Source organism: Anas acuta, chromosome 25 (assembly GCF_963932015.1).
Source record: "Anas acuta chromosome 25, bAnaAcu1.1, whole genome shotgun sequence".
NCBI classification, from domain to species: Eukaryota; Metazoa; Chordata; class Aves; order Anseriformes; family Anatidae; genus Anas; species Anas acuta.
In genome coordinates, this window is record NC_089003.1 from 3,810,937 (window position 1) to 3,830,637 (window position 19,701).

The 19,701-nt window shown below is 49.8% G+C and overlaps 1 protein-coding gene and 1 long non-coding RNA gene across 8 annotated transcripts in view; one reads left to right on the forward strand and one right to left on the reverse strand.

The window, feature by feature from the left end:
• Window positions 1-277: 277 nt before the first annotated feature.
• LOC137844334 (uncharacterized) lies at window positions 278-2,211 on the forward strand. Its single transcript, XR_011089881.1, has 2 exons — window positions 278-746; window positions 861-2,211. It is a non-coding gene; the product is annotated as an uncharacterized lncRNA (long non-coding RNA).
• A 4,678-nt stretch (window positions 2,212-6,889) lies between these two features.
• Window positions 6,890-19,701, reverse strand: part of TLK2 (tousled like kinase 2) — a 44,658-nt gene continuing 31,846 nt past the window's right edge. For all 7 annotated transcript variants that reach the window (XM_068660716.1, XM_068660714.1, XM_068660710.1 and 4 more), the window contains 9 exons: window positions 17,748-17,845; window positions 17,361-17,442; window positions 15,618-15,709; window positions 14,555-14,644; window positions 13,944-14,113; window positions 12,300-12,438; window positions 11,056-11,167; window positions 9,941-10,048; window positions 6,890-9,556 (listed from right to left, as the gene is read on the reverse strand). In XM_068660716.1, the coding sequence (XP_068516817.1) occupies window positions 9,383-9,556; window positions 9,941-10,048; window positions 11,056-11,167; window positions 12,300-12,438; window positions 13,944-14,113; window positions 14,555-14,644; window positions 15,618-15,709; window positions 17,361-17,442; window positions 17,748-17,845 (1,065 nt within the window). In that variant the 3' untranslated portion in view covers window positions 6,890-9,382. The remainder of the gene's footprint in view (window positions 9,557-9,940; window positions 10,049-11,055; window positions 11,168-12,299; window positions 12,439-13,943; window positions 14,114-14,554; window positions 14,645-15,617; window positions 15,710-17,360; window positions 17,443-17,747; window positions 17,846-19,701) is intronic.

A 19,701-nucleotide genomic window follows, 5' to 3' on the forward strand; every position in this document is an offset into this window, starting at 1 on the left:
GCCGAGCTGCCCTCGCCGGTGGGACGGGCCCTGGAGAGCCGGGGGGGGATCGGGGGGCCGGGGTTGGGGCTGGGGAAGGGAAGGGACCCCCCCACCCCCCCGGGAAGGGGACTCCTCCATGAAGGGGCCCCCTCCCCCGAGAAGGGAGCCCCAGCCCGCTGCACAGCGCCAGGGCTTCGGCTGCGATTTTGGGGAGGGGGCTCAAGGGGCACTGGGAGGGGTTGGAGGCCTCTGGGGGGTGTTGGGGAGATCTGGGGGGTTTAGGGGACACTGGAGGGTTTGGGGGCAAGGTGTCGGGAGCGGTGCCAAGGAGGTGGCGGGGAGCGGTGTGTGGTGTGTCCCGTGTGCGAGCCCCCCCATGCAGGGTGCCAACTTCACCCCAAAACGTGGCTGGGGTACACGGGAGATGCTCGGGGACCCCCAGCCCCATGCTGGGTCCCCCCCCCCCGCCAGGTCCCCACAGCGCTCTGTGCAGGATTCCTGTTGTGGCATGGGGCAGGAGCTTCGCGCGGCGTCCCACACTGCTGTGTCCACGAGCTGAGTACAAGAAGCTTCTGAAACCCTTTGAACCCCTTTTACAATATTTTATTTTTATTTTTTTAACACCTCCCCTCCGGTGGGTGCTGCACAAGCCCCGAAAACCGTGCAGAGGGCTGCGAAGGAAGGCGCTGCCCTCGGGAAGCCGAGCGAGGAGGTGGGAAGGGAAGGAGAAGCCCGGCTCTGCTGTGGCTCTGTTCCACTTGCACGTGGGTTTAAAGCATCCAGCGACCTCTGTGTGTACCTCCGCGTGCCCCAGGCCCCCTGCATGGGATGGCTTTGGGCAGAAAACGCTGGAAATTGGCATTTTCCCCACGTTGCAGGGCGGGTTGTTGGAGCTGCAGGGGCGCTGGGGTCTGCACGGATCTGGTGAACCGGGGGAGCTGCTGGGATCTGGCTGGAGCAAGGGATCAGCCTGCAGCACCCCGAGAAGGTTAAATCTTGCAACACGCTCGAAGCCAATGAAAACCCCAAATCCCAGAACGCCAGGAGGAGAAAGTCCCTGGGGAGGGGGGGGGGCTGAAGGCAGCAGCTCCCCCAGCCCTGGCTCTCCCCCATTGCTGGAGCAGTGAAGACCCCATCCCACCAGAGCCTCACCTCCCCCCTGAGCTCCCCAGGGACACAGGGTGAGCTCCATGGGTTCTGCCATGCACAGCTCAGGGAAGATGATGCCTTTAACCAAGATGGCATCGCTCCCTCGAGCCGGGTGCAGGATCTGGCCCTGAAATGGCCCGGTGCGGAGGGATGCTCGTGAGCCAGCCACTTCTGGTTTGGCAGATCCTTAAAAAAAATAAAGGGATCCGTTGTTTCCCAGCGAGGCAGGAAGGACCTGCAGAGCGGTGCCAGGAGAGGCTTTGGGGATGCAAACCCTCCGAGGGGGGTCCAATTATGCACATCAGCATCTGGGCTGTTGGGCTTTTTTTTTTTTTTTTTTTTTTAAGCCACGGATTATTTTTTAATTGAGCCAGCACCTGGAAGAGCAGCCTGGGGGTCAGGAGGGGAGCACCTGGGTGCTCAGTCCCATCCCTAAGCCTTGGAGATGGGATGGGGATGACTCCAGGGGTGTCACCCACCCCAGGTGCCAGCACCTGGGCATGAAGGAGCTGCAAAGTCCCACCAAGGGGTCCCTGCACCCACACAAACCCGGCTCCGCTCTCCCAGGAGGTGAACCCCATCGGCAGGAGGGGACACGGCAGAGCTGAAAGGCCCCGGATCTCTGGGAGCATCACCGCCTCCTGACCTCGTCCATCCCATTCCTCGGAGGCCCCTCCTCTGTGTACAATTAGAAGACAATTAGCACTTCCTAATAATTAATTCCTCCAGCGTGGGCCAGCAGCTCCCCACTTACGCTCATCTAATCCAGTTTAGTACCAGTCGAGTTGCTGCTCATCCGAGCGGATCTGGAGGAAATGCCTTTTTCCCTTCCCCTGGGACGTTTCCAAGCTGTCTGACCTCTCCGGCCCTAACGAGCTGCTGCCAGACGAGGGGACGCGGCCGCATGCCGGGGACAGCTCTGGGGCTGTCTCTTTGCACCGGGTGGGGGCCGGGGGCCACGGGCTCGTCCCAGCTTAGTCAGCACTGGGAGATCCAGGCTGCTGCTGGCTCCCGCGGCCGGAGCATCTGCATCTGTCCCCTCTTTGGAAAAACTTAAATAAATGCTGGGTTTTGGCAAAAGCCACTTATTGGCCATGGAATGGTCACAGCGGAGGGGCTGCAGCAGGACAGCCAGGGTGAAATCCAGCTTGAATGCAAGTTGCTTTTGCAGAAGGGGTTAGAAAATATTTTCTGAGCTCGATCTGTGCCATGAGCTCTCCTTGGGTGGGGGTCTGGGCTTTTAGGGGATACTGGCAGGAATCGGGGCTGTTCAGTTTACTACAGGCTGGGAAAGAAATGTCGCCAGCAAGCCGTGGGACCCAGCTGTCACCCGGCTATTTGGGATGGGAAAACAACCCATGCGGCTGCCCGGCAGCCCCAGGCTGCGCAGAGGGGGAGGCCGGTTTCTCAGACGTGGTTTTGTTAAAGACCGAGGGCGTTAGGGCTTGGGGAACCACCTCAGATAAAACCACGGGGCCGGGAGCTGCTCTGAAGGAGCCTGAAGGATTGAACAAACCCCAGGGCTGAAGAGCCCAGGGTCAGAGAGGTGCCCGGAGAGCTGGGTATTGAATTCGGCTCCAATGCGGGGCAGGGTCTGTGTTCGCTCCCACCACGGGTGTTAGAGGACGGGGTCGGGGTGCCCGTGGACCATGAGAGCAGCATCGGGGGCTCAAGCAACTGCCTTGAAGGACAGAGCTGCACCACCCAGGGCACTGCTGCTGCTGTGTCTGTGACCAGCAGAGTCCCTGTACCCCCGGCTCTCCGCAGGACAAGGCTCCAGGACAGCAGCCCCAGGACCAAAGCCCAGCCACCGAGGGGCTTCGATGCCACGGGCTCCTCTTCCCTGCGCCCAACTCAGCCGGGATGGGGACCGACAGCACCTGCCAGGCTCGGCCACGAGCTCAGCCTCCGTCCGCACCACCTCGGCCTCATCCTGGCCTCCGAATGAGGCCGAACGGGCCAAGATCAACACCCACCTGGCAAGCATCACCGCGCTGAGGTCACCGCTTAGGGAAGAGGCCGTCTCGGCGTCTGCTGGCTCCTCTCTCCCCCGCGCCGGCAGCGGGGAAGGCCACGTCGCTCCCCGCCCGCCGGGAGGAGCGGAGGCTGCGGGGGGGTCGCAGCCTGCCCCTGGCGATGGGGAGACCCAGCCTGGAAGGGGCCAAAAGGGAAGGAGGGCGCAGCGGCGCTGGGTTTGTGCACGAGCATCGCAGCCCTGCCCGGTGGAGCCAGGAAAAAGGAGAGGGTGTTCTGCTGGGGAATGTGCTGCTGCGGGGTCGCAGGGATCAGGGGTAGAAATGGGTGTGGATGAGGAAGCAGCACAAAGAGAAATGTTTGTTTTCCTTCTGCTCCTTCATCCCAGCAAGCCCCCGCATCCCCCAGCACTCGTGGCAGGCTCGGAGAGCTGCATGCCAGGGTGGGAATGGGGTGGCAGGAGCAGGGGTCCTCATGGAAACCCTACAAAAATCCCCTGCCCCAGCCATGGATAGGGTCCCCATGTCCCTGTCCCTCCCCAGGACTCACACTGGGCTCTGCAGCACTGGCAGCAAGGAGCAGTCGGCAGCCACGGGGCTGGGCTGGGGGGCTGGATGCGTCCCCCTGCATAGGGCTGGGGCAGGGGCTCGTCCCCAGAGGTCACAGCTGCACCCTCCTGGCTGTGGAGGAGCGGGGACATCGGGCAGGGATCTCACCGGGGAGGCACCATGGGCACAGCCCGGGGACACGGGGGAGGCACCGCGCCCGATCTCCGAGACACCACCAGCCCAGCCAAGACGGCCGTCAGCCCTGGCTCTGCTCAACACCCAGCTGCAGGGAGCGGGCTCCTGGCCCAGAGCAGCCCTCTCCCTGCCTCCCTGCCGGCCGCCCCCGCGGCTCCTGCAAGGAGCTGAAGGGGCTCTGCCAGCAGCAGGGGTCCCCCAGGGGCTCGGCTGGCCCCGGACCCCCTCGCTGTGAGCGGGGTCAGTCCCTTTGGGGCTGCTCTGCTGGGGCTGGCGGGGCTCTTTCACTGCTTTCTCTTCTGCAGCCCTTAGAAGTCAGGCAAGTTCAAGCTGCAAATAATTTATTAAAACCAGATGTGCTCGCTCAAAGCTGCCACGAGGAATTTCAGGGCGCTCCAGCCCTGGGAGGGCCAGCGCCGAGGTCCCTGCCCTTCCGACGCGGGGGCGAGACGAGGCCGGGGGCTGCCCGGGGAGGAGCGCTGCCCCCCGATCCAGCGGCTGCTCCTTGCTCTCCGGGGCACCCGGAAAGGGGCTGCACGGATTTCCAGCCCTTCGCGAGAAAATCGCCTTCTAAAAAAAAAAAAACAAAAACCAAACCACCACTTTCTCCTCGTGACTCAGGCACAAGTTCGCAGCACCGGGACGCGGGGCCGGGAGGGAAGGCAGCTGGAGAGCAGCGGGGGACGGCACATCCCGAGCGGCAGCTTCTGGACCAGGCTCCCGCCCTGTCCCGTGGCCATTCCCAGTGGGAGCAGCACGAAGTGGGGCCACGTGGGCGGCCCTGGACTCTTTTCTTCCACCTCCGCTACTGCCTCACCTCATAGCCCTGGCCATGACCCCTTCTGCTTTGGTCCCTCGCTGTCTCCTCTCTCCTGGAGGGGTTTCGGCACCGTCCTGGCCGCTCTCCTGGGTTTGGGTGCGAGTGGGTGGATTGTCAGGATTAGCAGGAGCTGGGACGAGCCGACACGCTGAGCAAAGCAGGGTTCCAGCCCTGACCTTGAGGCAAAGCCGAGGCTAGGCCAAGAGGGAGGACATGACCGAAGGGCTGGCCTGTCCCCTGGCCAACGCATGCTCACAGTGCCCGGGCTGCCGGCGGCTTCGGTCAAGCGAGGACAGTGCTGAGCAGAGCTCTGCCTTTCGCTTCTGGGAACGCGGATGGAAGCCAAGCACCTCATAAACCTGGCACCAGCACCTGCGAGGCCGAGCCTCCCACCCTCACCCTGCTGCTCCCCACCACATCCCTGGACCAGCCGGGACGTGCCGGTAACCTCGGCTACACGGGGCGAGGGTTGGCTCCGCCGGCCCAGCCCGCGGCATCGAGCTGCGCTGAGCCAGCGGGCTGACAGTTGGCAACACGGAGTGACGGAAAGGGCCGAGCTGCAGATGAAGGACGGAGGGAGAGGAAAGGCTGCAGCGAGCGATCCCACGGCGAGATCCAGGGCCGGGAGCCGGGGAGACGCAAGGAGGTGAGCGCGGCGCTGGCAGCCGCTCGCGGCTCCTCACCAGACAGCACGCGCCAGTGGCTTTTCCCGGCCTTCGCGCCCCCACGCAGTTAACGCATGAAATGAGAGCTTTTGGAGCTTTTCTCAGCCCCGGCCCCAGCTCCCGCTCCCCCGCCTGGCAGAGACAATAGCGTCCTTGTGGCCAAGACGCCTGGCCCTGGGCGTGAACGTGTGAGGGGAGGCCGAGCAGTGTGGTGTTTGCTTGGCCTCTCGCCCCCAGCCCTGCCCAGGGTGGGTGCTGCAGGGGTGCACGGATGCTCCACGGGCACTGTCGGCACGGCCCCGGGGGGAAAAAGCAGCTGCAGGCAGTAGGAAAGTTGCCCCCGTGCTGGGTGAGAGCCCTGCTTCTGTGCTGTAAAACCTCCTCTCCGTTCTGGGTGGTGCGAGGTTTAAAGCTTTAGCACCCAGAAAATAACATCCTCCAGCAGCAAACCCCAGGGAGACGCTGGCAGCAGTAGCAAACCTCACATCGAGGGTTTGCCAGGTCACAAAATAAACTGGGACTGGCCTATTTGGCAGAAGGGAGCTCGTTTCATAGCATGACGCCTAACCGCTAACGTATGAGGCGAAGCATCCAGCGAGGCAGCCCCTTGGGAAGCCTCATTCCTGCTGGCGTTGAGCTGAACTCCTATAATGCCGCTTATGGCCCTGCTCCGGGCATGCCACATGCCCCACAGGTACCTGGCCACTGCTGCGTTCAGCTCCTGCATTTGCTGCTGAAGCGCTACCACCACCTCCTGCTGCCCAAATCTGTGTTGCATCATCCCCACTGGCACAGGGGCCCAAAAGCAAATCAGCTGCAGCAGTGCAGAGGGAGCCGAGCTGCTCCCAGTGTTCAGTTTCACCCATGCTTCGCTGAAAGCTCATTCTTACCCCGAGCACACAGCAGGCGACATCAGGAGGAGAGGAATCCTCACCCACCACCCCTCGTCCTGCAGCGGGCGGGTGCGTCACCTCGCGGGGATACCTCGCACAGTGCTCGCAGTACGCCCGCAGGGAGCTGGGCACAGGAGCTGGCACTCAGTGGGTGAAGCAGACTCGTTGCCTTCGGCTGCCAAGGTCTTTGTTCCTTCTCCATTGTGTAGTTTGAAAGCTGCCGAGACTGAAATTGAAGGAGCTGAATTTCTTGTTGCAGTCCCAGGGCCTGGCTGTGGCCACCAGCTCGCGGCACCGCCAGCCAGGGCAGAGGGGGAGGCTGACAGTTTCATCAGCAGGCACAAAGAGGGTTTCTTTGTGGCCTGCACATAAACAGCTTTTAAAGGCAGCTACTGCTCCGCTAGAAATGAGGGATTAACCCCAAGCTGATGTCTTCTTCCCCGTTCCAGAACCAGATCGGTATCAGTAATTAAACAAGACTTGGTAATTTTCAATAAAAGCCTGTGCAGGGCGTGCTTCCCTCCTGTGAGGCAGGGATTCCACTGCTCTGAGCTGCTGAGCACCGCCCTTCTCCATCCTTCCTCCTGGTCTTGGCACCCCCCAAGCCCCTCAAACAGCTCCTGCCAGCACTACGAAGAGTAAAAACAGAAAGAGCCAAGCAAATCAGTTTCTTAAAACTTATTTTAATATCCATGTCTCATCTGTTGGGTAGAGCCAAAACAGTCTGGCCTGGTTTAAGTTACAAATTCTTCATACACTTTTCTTTAAGTAAATGAACAGTGTGGCAATAGGGTCTGTTATTGGAAGTGAAACCCGTATTAACAAGGAAGGTGTCGCCGCTAAAATTCTACCAGGGTTCTTCACTGCTGTCAGCCCCAGAAAAGGCTAACGCGGTCCCATGGCCCCTGAATGGGTGTCACACAGCAGGAATAAATGCATCTGACACAAAACTAATCACACCCACAGAGATAGCACACACTGTATGTCCAAGAAACAACGGGGCTGGGATACAAAAAAACCCTTTTAGAATTCTCCCCGATGTGGACAGACACCAAATCATCCGTTTCAGCAAACAGGACGAAGCATCAACCCTGATTTTGCCCGACAGAGGCTGGATAGACACGCTGAATCACTGCTTGCTAAACAGTTAACTTCTGGAAGAGACCAGCAGCGATGGAAAGGGCTAAGAAATTATGGCTGAGTATTTAAAGATGCAGTATTTCTTTTCTTTGTTTAAAACACTACAGTTTAGAGACCACCCTAACGCAGCTGCAAGTGAATACATCCAATTAAAAGCCCAAGAGTCACTACAAAAATAGTAATAAAAATCAAAGCAACAGAGTTCCACGCTTTCCAGGTCCATTGCCCAATTTCAACAGACTCCTGCAATTTTCAGTTAACCTCGAGTTCCTGAACAGGTTAAGCGCGATGTTTGCAGATGATGGCTTACAAATAAGGCAGACACGTGCTAGTTCTCTCAAAAAGCGCGAGATGGAGAACGTTGCTTACCACGAGAGCAGCATTCAGGTACCGAGCGCCCCCCAAAAGCAGCCCACGCGCTGCTGGAGCTGCAGGATTGATCCCAGAGGTGCCGCACCGAGAACAGTCCACAACACGGTGGTCTGGGTGTCGGGTTAGGAAGCGTGCACACGACCATTTGGTTTTTTAAACACCTTGGATTGAAGTAGTGTACGGCTCAGCTCTCTGCCGGGAACACTGCATCTTTAAATTTTTCTGGCTACGAGCTCCTGCCACATGTTAGGAACACTCCAACCTGGCTGCCACATGTTCAAGTGCTGCGCTTTTTGTGTGTGTTTTCAGTCTTCCTTCAACGCAGGGGGGAAAGGGGGCACACTGGGGACAACAGGCTTGTGTTTCACAGCAGGCAGACTCCAGCTGAAGGTGTAAAACCTCTCCGGGCAGATTACAGAAGGGAGACAAAAATATTTGGGTGTTTGTTCCCTTCTAGAACATTATCTCCTCTATTTGTAATCTGACGCAGTAACGACAGCAAGTTAGAAAAGTCAACAAGTTTTAGAAGGAAAATGCTAAGGGAGAGAGGCAGCTTTCCTGCCAAGTCACCTAACTGGGAAGAGCCTTCCTCAGCTTCAGGTTTTTGTAACACGAACAAGATATGTACAGTACTGCGTGAGCACAGACCGCACCTGAGCTGTGCTCCGATTCCTTCCCGTTCACTGCCTGCCTTTTCAACAGTCAACAGCTATCACGCTCACGAGAGCAGAGAGCACGTCGTGAGCATGTCAGGGTGTGTTTTCAAAAAGAACAGCACTTCAAATAAATTAAGAAGATGCAACCAACCGTTGTGAGATCTATGAAGCAGCAGCTGAAAACCTAGTGGCAGTCTGACGTGTGATCCGCTCTGATCACAGGAGATCTACACAGGCTGCCTACGGGCTCCACGGCCCTCCTGAGAAGGTGATTATTTGTAAGAGGCCACCCCAAGGGAGCAGAGAGCTGTGCCATCTGCAGAACGGACACTGCCACGGACCTGCTAATACGGGTTTCACTTTGAGACCAGAAAACTGTTTTCTTCCAAAAAATTGTTATTTTTAAAAAACTGAAATTAATTAGGGGTAAAACACTAACTCTAGTGCCATGAACAGGCAGGATCAACTTTTTTCCCCTCCAAAGGGCAAAGAGTCATATACCATCCCCAGCTGAACCTTGGTGCTTCGAGCTTTTCAGGAGATGTTACCTAAACTTTATTAAAAGAAAAAGAACAATGTTTAAATATCAACACTGGACTAGCCCAGTCTTTTTCCAAAGTCCACATTCTTCATATGAAGCACACACGGCGTCCTGGATTCCCCAAGGCTGCATGTTCAGAAGTTCACAGTACATGAAACCATGTCTTTTTTGTATTTTCTTGAGTTTCCCCTCCTTGCTCAGAGCAGCCACCCTTCGCGGTCATTTACTGGACAAACCTCAAGCCATCTCCTATCCACATGGCTTGGCCTAGATGCCGAAGGTTTTCTTGATGAGAGTTGATGTCATGCTCTATGGATGGAAAAAAGCAAGAGAAAAAAAGCACCTGGTACAGGTTTCTCGAGACCCTTGCGGATTCCTCTATTCCAAAGCTGTTTCTGAAAGTCCTTTTGCCGGTTTCTCAAGCAGTTTTTGGCCTATTACTCTGTCTCAGTTTGAAGAGCTGTTATTGGATGATCCAGAGGTTGATGCAATCGCAGCTCCAGCTGGGCTGCTTGTGGATACAGATTTGCGGATGTGAGGCAGCAAGTACGGGTCACAGGCCAGCTGCTGGACATCTATCCGATCCTCCTTTCGGTAGGCCAAACAGCGTCTGATAAATGCCTGCAGATACCCCAAAGGCGAAACAAGAATCAGTAGACCGACGTGAACAGGAAGCTTTCTTTGATAGATAACTCCATGGGAGCTGGGCCAATCTGACAACCCCGGCACTGAAATTCCTTCCCTGGTGACTGCACAGACAGCCCAGCTCCCATGCCAGAAGCTCATCTTTTATCAGGAGAAAGCACGGGGAGAGGCACACGCTGTGCTCCCTTCAACCCAAGGCTGACAACTACAACGATGCAAAGTCCCAGAGCACTCTGTAGGAGGTACGCATAAAACACAAAATTCCTTGCTAGTTTTAGGAAAACAGTAAGAAAGGAACTGTCAGTGCCGACTGCTGAACAGCATGCACGGGGTGATCAAATTTTCTGCAGCAAAACTTACCTTTGCTTCTGGCGTGACTACTGGCTTTGGAGGGAACTGCACCTCGGTAGCTTTCAGAATCGTGTTCTCCTGCAGAATGTCTTGTTGTGACTGGTTGTGGCCAAAGGGCTACCAAAAAAATACAAGAGGGTTGTTAAAGGTTGATGACAGGCCTTAAATAAACCTTAACACTTCTGTTAATCATCACTTGACATCAGCATTTTTCCAGGCAAGACGCCCGTGAACGTTATTGAAGGTGCTGCAGATTCTTGCCAGATGAGCAGGACGCACTGCACTGCTCCTGTTTTTAAACTGGTCAAAAGGGACATCAAGCTGGAACGTGTCTGGGGTGTCTCCAACTCAGACAGGAGGGACCTCCATCTGTTTCCAGACCTCATGGGTCAGCACCAGCACATGCCAAGGACCTTCAGCGATCCAAGCAGCCAGGAGATTCACCTACTTCAACCTCTGCTGGGCCGGTTCCGCTGACACCACGAAGCAGACACAGTGTGTTTAGCAACTCAGGCTTTCACAACACTCAGTTACCAAGGACTTGGGAACACAAGTGTTGATGGAATCCTCTTCCTGCCCCAATCAATTTATTTTCTTGTCAAAACCAAAATAAGATAGCTGTTTCTCAGGACAAATAGTCTCTTCCTGATTCGGACTCTTCCCTTCCAAAAGGCATCCTAAAAACTTCTAGAGGAGGTCCTCGTGCCTACTTTTTATTTTAAAACATCTGCAGCTGTCAAGGAATACCTGGCTCTACAAAGACTCAGCATTCAGAAGAACAACATCAAAACACATGGAAAGCATCACAAAGCAATGCCAAACCAGGAACCTCCGGTATCTGGCCCTGAATGACACACTTGTCCTACCTGTAAGGGCCTCACTGGAAACATGTCCAGTGGAAAGAGATGTTCTGAGGATTGTTCCTGTAGGAATTGCCATGTAGAACAAAACACAACCTAGAAAATTGTCTCCTTGCCATCAGCTCCAAGACAGAGCCTGTGTTAATGTGGCAGGGACAAGGCAGAAGCACCTTCTAGTCTGGCAAGGAGAAGGAAGCAGAAGTCAGGGCTGCCTCCAAAAGGTTTGGGAATCACTACTTGGAAAGGAATTACACGTGTTCTTACCTTTCTGCCATAGAGACACTGATAGAAGATAACTCCTACTGACCAGACATCAACTTTATTTGAAATCTTTGGAGGTTCTTTCCCAACTACAAAACATTCTGGTGGTAAATACCTGATGAGGAGGAAGTGACAACAAGTTATTAGTAATATCTCCAAATACTTTCAGTCATTTTTTTTCGAAAGGAAGGAACAAGCTTCTGTGATCAGATGTTGGCTTGGGAGTCACAGGACCAGATTTTGGCTACTGTATTTCAGATCTAGATCTGCACACCAGCTCCTGTAAACCACGATCCCAAGGACTGCCCAAACATCACGGTCTGAGCTAGTCAGCACAGTCAATTTCTTTTCAACAGCACGCACAAAATAGCCTCTTTTTCTTTCATCTTTGAAACTGGCATTTGTTGTTAAAAAAGCTTGGCCAACAATTCCACAATAGAAATTCACAGCCAAAGTACGTGTTTCTAGAAACACAACCTCAGATGCCATGTCTCAGAGACCCAGCCTTTTTCAAACTACAGCTAGTTCCAGTTTTAGGAAAGGACCTGTGCAATACAGAAGGCCTTAGAAAATGTTTGGGCAACTGTTGCCCATAGTGACAGCTTGCAGCTTGGGTGATTTCTAAGAACCACATTCAGGGGTACTCACCATAGGTCCTGCTCTCAGCTACGGGTGATGCAGTGCCAACAACTGGCATCAGAGGTAAAGTATTACTGAAACATCTCTCACGTGATGCTTACAAGTGAAGGTTTGGCTTTAGATAGCACCATGAGACTTACATATTTTGTAAGAGCTAACACCCTGGATTTTCACATCATTTCAGTAGAATACTCTTTATTTCACCCTGATGTACCATCAATTCAGAAGAATACTCTTTCCTTCCCCCTGATGTACCTGCATGGCATTCTCCTCCCCCCCAAACTGTTAGACTGTGCCATTATGCATTGTAGAATAGCAGCCAAGCTCCACGCCAGAGCTGGCTATCTCAGACGTGCAATTTTTCACCAGGCACTTTGGACAAGAGGTAGTCTTCAAACATATAAACACAAACAGACTGAAAAGCAAAAAGCTGCCAGCCTCAAAAGAAGCTGTGTGTGTCAACTGAAAAAGTGGTTTCCAGGGTCTCAAACCCCCAGCGTCTCAAGCTGTCACAGACAACGGCAGCACATACAGATCAAGAATAATTTACAGACAGTTTTGGATCTGTGTCAGCTCTGTAAGTTGCCAGTGCCCCAGGCAATGCTTACCAGTAAGTACCAGCCCCCTGCGATGTCAGTTCCATGCCATCAACAGAGTTGTAGCTGTCATCATCCATGATCTTGGAAAGTCCAAAATCGGTGATTTTTATCTCTCCACATGCAGTACCATTGACTAGAAGAATGTTACCTAAATGGAGGAAGGAAACAGGCTCTTAGGATATACATTTAGCAGAGAAAGGCAAGAATAAAATGACATTGAACTCTGGCTCTCTACACAACAGAACATGGAGCCTACAAAACCCAGGGAGTTGCAGCAGCCTGGGGTAGGTGTTTTACCATTCAATACACCACTTCAAAGACAACTCAGCTCCTAGTGAGTGCTAGATCTCATCTGTCCATCCTCAAATGACTCAGTTGCCCAATATTACTTGGGGCCTTCAGATTACGAGCCCTATTCTCCAAAGCAGCTTGATGCCCGTGCTGTTTTGGTCCCTCCCAGAGGTCCTGCTGGAAGGGCAGGTCAAAAAGGAGGACTAAGGAGAGAAGGAAGTACACATACACAGTTATGACTCAGTTTATCCAGGAGTCCTGACTTGCCCCAGCCTCTCAACAGCCAGAAACACTCTCCTTCCTGGCAGTGCTCCCCAGTGGCTTTCTAAGCTCAAAAAGGACAATTACTGCTTAAGCAAGAGTCTTCTACAAATCCATCAGGGATCAAGCAGTCAGATCATTGCTGTTTTTCTCAAAGCCTACAGTTAAGCAGCAGAATTGTGTGTGATGGCAGCGGATGAATCACAACTTTAGACAACTGTAGGCAGAGCTTTGCAGCGTAAGAGCAGCCAACAGCTGGGGGAAGAAACTGTGCACTAGAACTAGAGCAACAGCACCACCTCCTGTACAGACTCCTCGTGCTGATGCAATAAACCACATCACATACCAGTTACACAAGACTTACTGATGAAGTGCCACCAGTAAAGGGAAGCAAATCAAAGAACTTTTTGAAGAGGTGGTTGAATTTTACTGGACTAGTAACCAGCAGCGTAGCCAATATCTGTAACCCAAAAGGGAGCCCTTTGACTTATACCCTCACTACTGCGTCCAATGCTAAAGGGAAACTTTTAAGGGAAACAACTACATTTGCAGAGGACCTTCTACCTGGTAGACGTTACTGAAATCAAAAGGCAGACCTGAGCAAACAGTTTGACTGTATATCCTCAGCTTTGTGAGCTTTCATGTGATACGAAAAAATGAACACTTCCAAGCCAGCTTCTGCTACCGAGTTTTCAGGCAGATGATTACAGAAAGAGTAAGTCAGAAGAATGGGAACAGAAAACACACTAGTAATTATGGGAACCTTTATGAAGCAATAATAACAGAAGCCCTCAAATACAGAACACAAGCAGGTCATTGAGAAACCAAACAGACACTTGGTGGTTCAAGGGCTCATTCTGAACAAGAAGGCTGCTTTTTCTGGAATGCTACTTCCTTGTTTATGTTGCAATTCTGGGAGACAATAAGCTTTTCACAGAATGTTCTATGCATTTTAGTTTTCTCTTGATGCAAGTTAATTTTCCCAAGCAGGACTGTCTCCTTTTCGCTGTTTAACCAAAATAAATGCTCCCATGTTATTTATAACCCATTACCTTTAGTTAACAAGCATCCTTGTGCACATCAGCTAGCAGCATAGCATACCTGGTTTAAGGTCATAGTGTATGATGGGAGGTTTGATTTCATTTAAGTATTTTAAAGCATTCACAATCTGCATGATAATGGATCGCGCCTCCTTCTCCGACATTAACTTGTGCTGTTTCAGGTAGAAGTCCAGATCATTTCCCTCACAGTATTCTAACACTGTACAAAACCTGGAGGCAAAACAGGAGTAGTTGTAATTAAGGCATCAGATAGAAACCAGAACGCTGTTGTTGTTTGTCTGCAAGTCTCATCTATTTGATCAAAGTTTCAAATTAAGAGCCCTCCAGCCTACTAATCCTTCTCTAAAAATAGGCCACCAGGAGCACAGTCCTTAGTGCTCAACAGTGCAAAGGTCAGATGTGCCCCATTTAGCACTAGAAGCAGAAGGGGAAAGCTGTATCCACTGGGGCAGGCACCCAGGCCAATAAAGAGCAGGATTTACTAGCAGAGCATCACATCTCTAGGAAACCTGCGCATACTGAAACTGCTTCAGACATCTCTGCAGTACAGTCTGCATGGTGTGGATATATTCAGGACTCTGCTTTTGAGAGACCAAAAACTTTGTAGCGAGTGGGTCAGATTGAGTCAAAGGACACAACAACACAACTTACGAGTCAGTATCCAGCGAGAAGTAGTCATATAGCTTAACTATTCGAGGATGATCCAGTTCTTTGTGAATTCTGTACTCTCTACACGCATGTCTGAAAGCAGGAAAGTCTGAGCATTAGTCATACAAGTGACTTAATTCTAAGTTCTACAGATAGAGCACCCAGACATACCACTCAGCATTCCAAGTCCAATCACAAACCCATGCACATTATTCAGACAACTTGAGAAAAGGCAAGCAAATCAGAGACTGCTCAGAACAATTTTGAAGAACCACAGAATTTAAGTACATCAGATTCTCAAGTGCTGGCAGTACTACAAAATAACTAATCCTGATTAACGGTACTGCTTGCCAAAACAGAATAATCTCATAATAAATCGCTATGGGATCCAAGATAGCTGAATACAAAAATCAGCAAGTTCTAGAAAAATTCCAGGACACTCAACTGTCCAGTTTCCAAGCTTCAATTCCAGCTTAGCTTTTGCCAGTGACTTTGACTTGTTGGGGAATTAAGATCACAGCTTTATCTCTGCAGGTCTGTCAGGAAAAAAAAAAAAAAAAAGCCTGGATGCTATTCTGCAGCGCTTCTCTAATCCATGGCATTAGGAAGCACAAGCTACCAGTACCTAAGACTTTCTCTACCTCTCTTCTAGGCCATGACATAGAAATGTATTCCTAATCATCTGTGAAAAGCTTAAGTATTCTAGGAAACAAAGTGAAATCTTTCTGTGAGCATAATGTAGGTGTGTCCCTGGAAGGTGGGCACCAGCACCCTTTTTCTGAAAGAGCTTACATGTTTTGGAGAGAAGCCACCTTAAAGCTTTCTTCGTAGAGTGTTACTGGTGTTTTAAAACCTCGTGTCACAGTGCTCGTACACACGAACACGCTTTTGTATATGTTGAAGACATTTCTAATATGAACAGAACTTTTAAAAGTAGCTACTAAAAAAAAGAGCAGCTTTTGAAACATGGCAAAACAGGAAAAAAATGGCAGCCTGTTCAGACACTGAATAACCATATACAGGAGGAGTTTGGAAACACATCTGTCTGCTTTACAGCCTTACTTACTTGTGATAGTTTTCTTTCTTCTCATCTCTCCAGTTTTTATTTAACTGGTGTATTTTCACAGCTACATATCTCTGTTCTGTTAAATCAAATGCCTGTGGAGAGAAGAGCTGAGTATCAGTAGGAATCACAGCTTCAAGTTAACGCTGCAAAAGCAGACAAGCTCTAACAAACCAATATCCCCACCCAGGAAATCAGCATTACAACACACTGAGTGAAGAGCAAACCCACATTTTGATGTAATTAGTTTCACTAATGAAACCAAGCAACTCTGAAAACAATTGAATATTTTGTGCTTTGATCTGACCCTTCCCTATGGGACCTAACCAGTGCTGCATTTATTCTGACATTTTACTACGAGAGTTACAATGGGATCAGAAAGGCCAAATTAACGAAGTATAGCCACTTAATCACACTGGGAAAGACTGCCATTATGCCCCAAACCACCTAAACTTACTTTCTACACTCAGTTAAAAACAGAACAAAAAACACACGTGATTTTTTAATACTTTGTAGCTCAGCTCTCCAGCTTGCAGCAAAACGTTTCAGCTTATTTAGAAGCTAGAGAATTCATTGGCTGAACCGTGTAATTTTTGTGCTGTGTTTTTCCCTCCAGTCTTTCGCTATTTAGGCATCCTTTAAAGAATCAACCACTGGAATTGTGTTCTTGGAGGAATGAAGCCTATTACCTTGTCTGAGAGCAGAAACACCCAATAATTTACAGGACAGGACAGACTCCTATTGCAAACAAACAACGATAATTGTGTCCAGCTCAAAAGCTGGATACTCAACTGCTAGTGCCTAAGAGATTGGCCAAGACCCTGGAGAAGAGAAGTAAGCATTTCTTTGTCTTAGTAATGCAATTAGAACTCTGAAGCACAGTCAGGTATGAAGCATTCATACCCTCGTGCTTTCACCTTTCACTTGCAGAGCCTAGGTTTTCTACTGAGTCAGCAGAGACCCCAAAGAGAAATTCAGAGGCACTGCATGCAGATCGCTGTCCCTCTTTGCTACCTGAGCCCCCTGGTTTAGATACCTGTTGTTATACTGCATCAAAATCAATCACTGTGATGTTTCCCATATTTGCACTGGTATAGTTATGTTAATTCTATCCAAGTTCAACATGAATTAAAGAACAGTAGGTACAGATGGGGAATATTTACAACTAGAGAGGCTTTAAATTGCAATTGTCAATCAGTAAGAACCTCCAATGTATCACAGGCCTTGGCCATGCAAGAGTGCTGACACACAGAAGTAATGCTCAGTTCTAAGGACTACACACACAGCCTGCTACTTCAGATTGTAAAAAACAGACAAGAAAAAAAAAAGTCTTCTACCCCCAGGAAATGAAGGCTTTGCTCTTATTTATTATTGGAGCTATTTTCTCTCTTGGACACTTAAGACTTGCTATGCCATACTCAATAAAACTTAGCCACGTAAGGTATGCGTGTGTGCAGCCCTTGAAGAAACAAATGCTTTGTTTCTCTGTCCTTACAGACTTGGTGCAATGTTTTCTTGAAACATACATTTGTAGGAAAACTGACCTCTGAGGACAAGAGCAGAACCTAAAAATTTCAAGCCTGCTGTCTAATAGAAGCCAGATGTAACATTTGTTTTGTCCTCCTTTCTTCCCTCTACAACCACACACACACTGCTGCGAAAATGAGTGCAAGGTTCTGCTTATAGTAGTATTTAATTTCATTTCTTTCAGATTCAGATTACACCAGACCAGCACCCCAAATTTACCTTATATACTTCACTGAAGCCGCCTCTACCCAGAAGATGTAGCAACAAGTATCTATCATTTAGCGTTGGATGGTCTTTAAATCTGGTGAGAAAGACATAGTTTAGGAGCACTGACAGTAATAATGCTGTCTACTGCACAGTAAGTTACAGCTGTTATACAGTGAAGAAACATTTTTTTTGTATTAAGTCTAAAAATAAAATCATAATGGCTAGAAGATTTGAGAATATTTGATCATTTTGTACTGATAAAAGATTATAGCCCCCCAGTGAACATAAGTGACATACTAAGGTGAAAGAAATTTTAAAAAAGATGTTGCATTTGACATTTTTGAGGGACACAAATCAAAATTTGCAATACACTTTTGTTTATGACTCCCATGCGCTTACTGTGAATTATCTTCATTGTGTATCCTTTTCAATTCCCTGATATGTAGATTTCTAACCCTCTCTAGCCGTTCCAACTCTGCCTGGATCTCTGCTTCTTCCTGCACAAGGAAAGGGAAAGACACGTTTCCAAAAGGAAAACACAATGCTGTTTACAATATTGCAGTTAGCACTTCTGCCTGATTTATGGAACCACAAACATAACTCCACTTGTAAAGATGTTATTGGCAAATAACTCGTTTGGGAGATTAAACTGATGTTCACAGTTAACTTAGAGTCAGGTGGAAGATGAAAGGAATGCAAACTGACTGGACAGTTTTGTTTAAAATTATACATGGACAGGAGCAGACATATCTTTGTGTCTTCTGTTTTTAAGATTTTAATTAAGAGGCATTCCACCTGGGACCTTATAACAAAAGGCCCCATGATATTAGACTGCACATTAACAGAGCCAAACCCCCCTCCTTCTCTCTCAATTCCATAAGCGAAGACAAATCTTTTAAGATCGCATCTTCAAAAAATGGAGCATGACATTTTACAAAGATGTGCTCTAAATACAGAGGCTGTTACACTGGGCTTCAATGTGAAATTATGCAGATAACAAAATTGTGATTTTTCTGAAGAAAATCTGGACTTTGAAAAGCTATAAAAAAAAAAAAGGGATGCTTGAAGGACGCAGGATGATGTGGCCTGCTTGATGCTTTGGCTTCCACATTGCAAGCGCATGGCTCTAACTTAACATAAAAGAAGATTTCCAATACCAGCTTCCATTTTTATCTCTGACAGATTATTACTCTGAAAACCATCACAGCACATAAACATTACGATAAGCTTCAACACATTTCGGGGTCGTATGTTCTCTACCCTAGAAATTTAAAAGCCACCTAAAACAAAAATGGAAGTTAGTCAAAAACCTCTGTTGTAAGACACCACTTGAATGGACAGCATGCTTCGGTTAACAAAGGTAAGGCAAGTAAAGACTCGTTCACACATAAGTAAAAGTCCTGACGCCAAGCTGAACCACATAAACAGTCTAAAGTTAAGCAGCAGAAATACCATAAAACACACATTGCAGTGGCCAGCAGGTCTTATTATGAACAGAACAACATATTAGTGTAAGTTTAATGGGCTATTTAGTACCTCGTTGGATTTTTGTTTCTCTGCCTCTTCAACACCAGGCTAACAGCCACGGCCTCATGCTGCCAACAGGGAGGGAACCCTCCCCCTGAAACCCTCCAGTTTTAACTGAGGCTGTTTTCCCTATTATAGGATAGGAGTGACTGATAAGCCGCACATGACCCAAAAGAACTTGCAGCTGCTACTTCTCAAAACCAAAGAGTTTTTCTCTGGACCACAGAGATTTTATACTTCTTAGAAAGACTTCATTCCAGAATACTTTAAGCCTAGCAACTGAGTGACGAAGTGCATGTGCTGAGAGCCCTTGCCTCGTGTAGGAACACGTACAGCTTCATCTCCGTGGTGGTCCTGCTCCTTCCCTTGTGAAGGAAGGAGTCACATCAAAGTCTCAACACAGCGTTTGTAGAGCTAGAAGCTCTAGCACCCTCAAACACAAGACCAGAATTCACATCACTGTGGACAGTTGCAGACCTCAATTAAAACATGTGCCTTGAGCAGCATTATTTGGTGCATGTGACTCAAGGGACATAGTTACCCATTTGTCTTGTGACTCTGTTCCTTCCCTTCTCAACTTGTTCTATTTTTAGGCACGAAGAATGAGCCAGTTTCCAAAAGTGGAGAAGGATAAGCACAGCTTCAGACAATGCCACAATCCCAGAACATTACTTCATTTTCCATTAAGGTCCATTTCCTAATGGATTCCTCTATTCCAGGGTGGCATACTACATGCCAGCATAGACCGAGCTGCAATTAATCCATTCCAGCAATGCGGAAGCTGTGGAGCAAGTATGCCTTTAGCATACTCCTGCCCGTATCACAT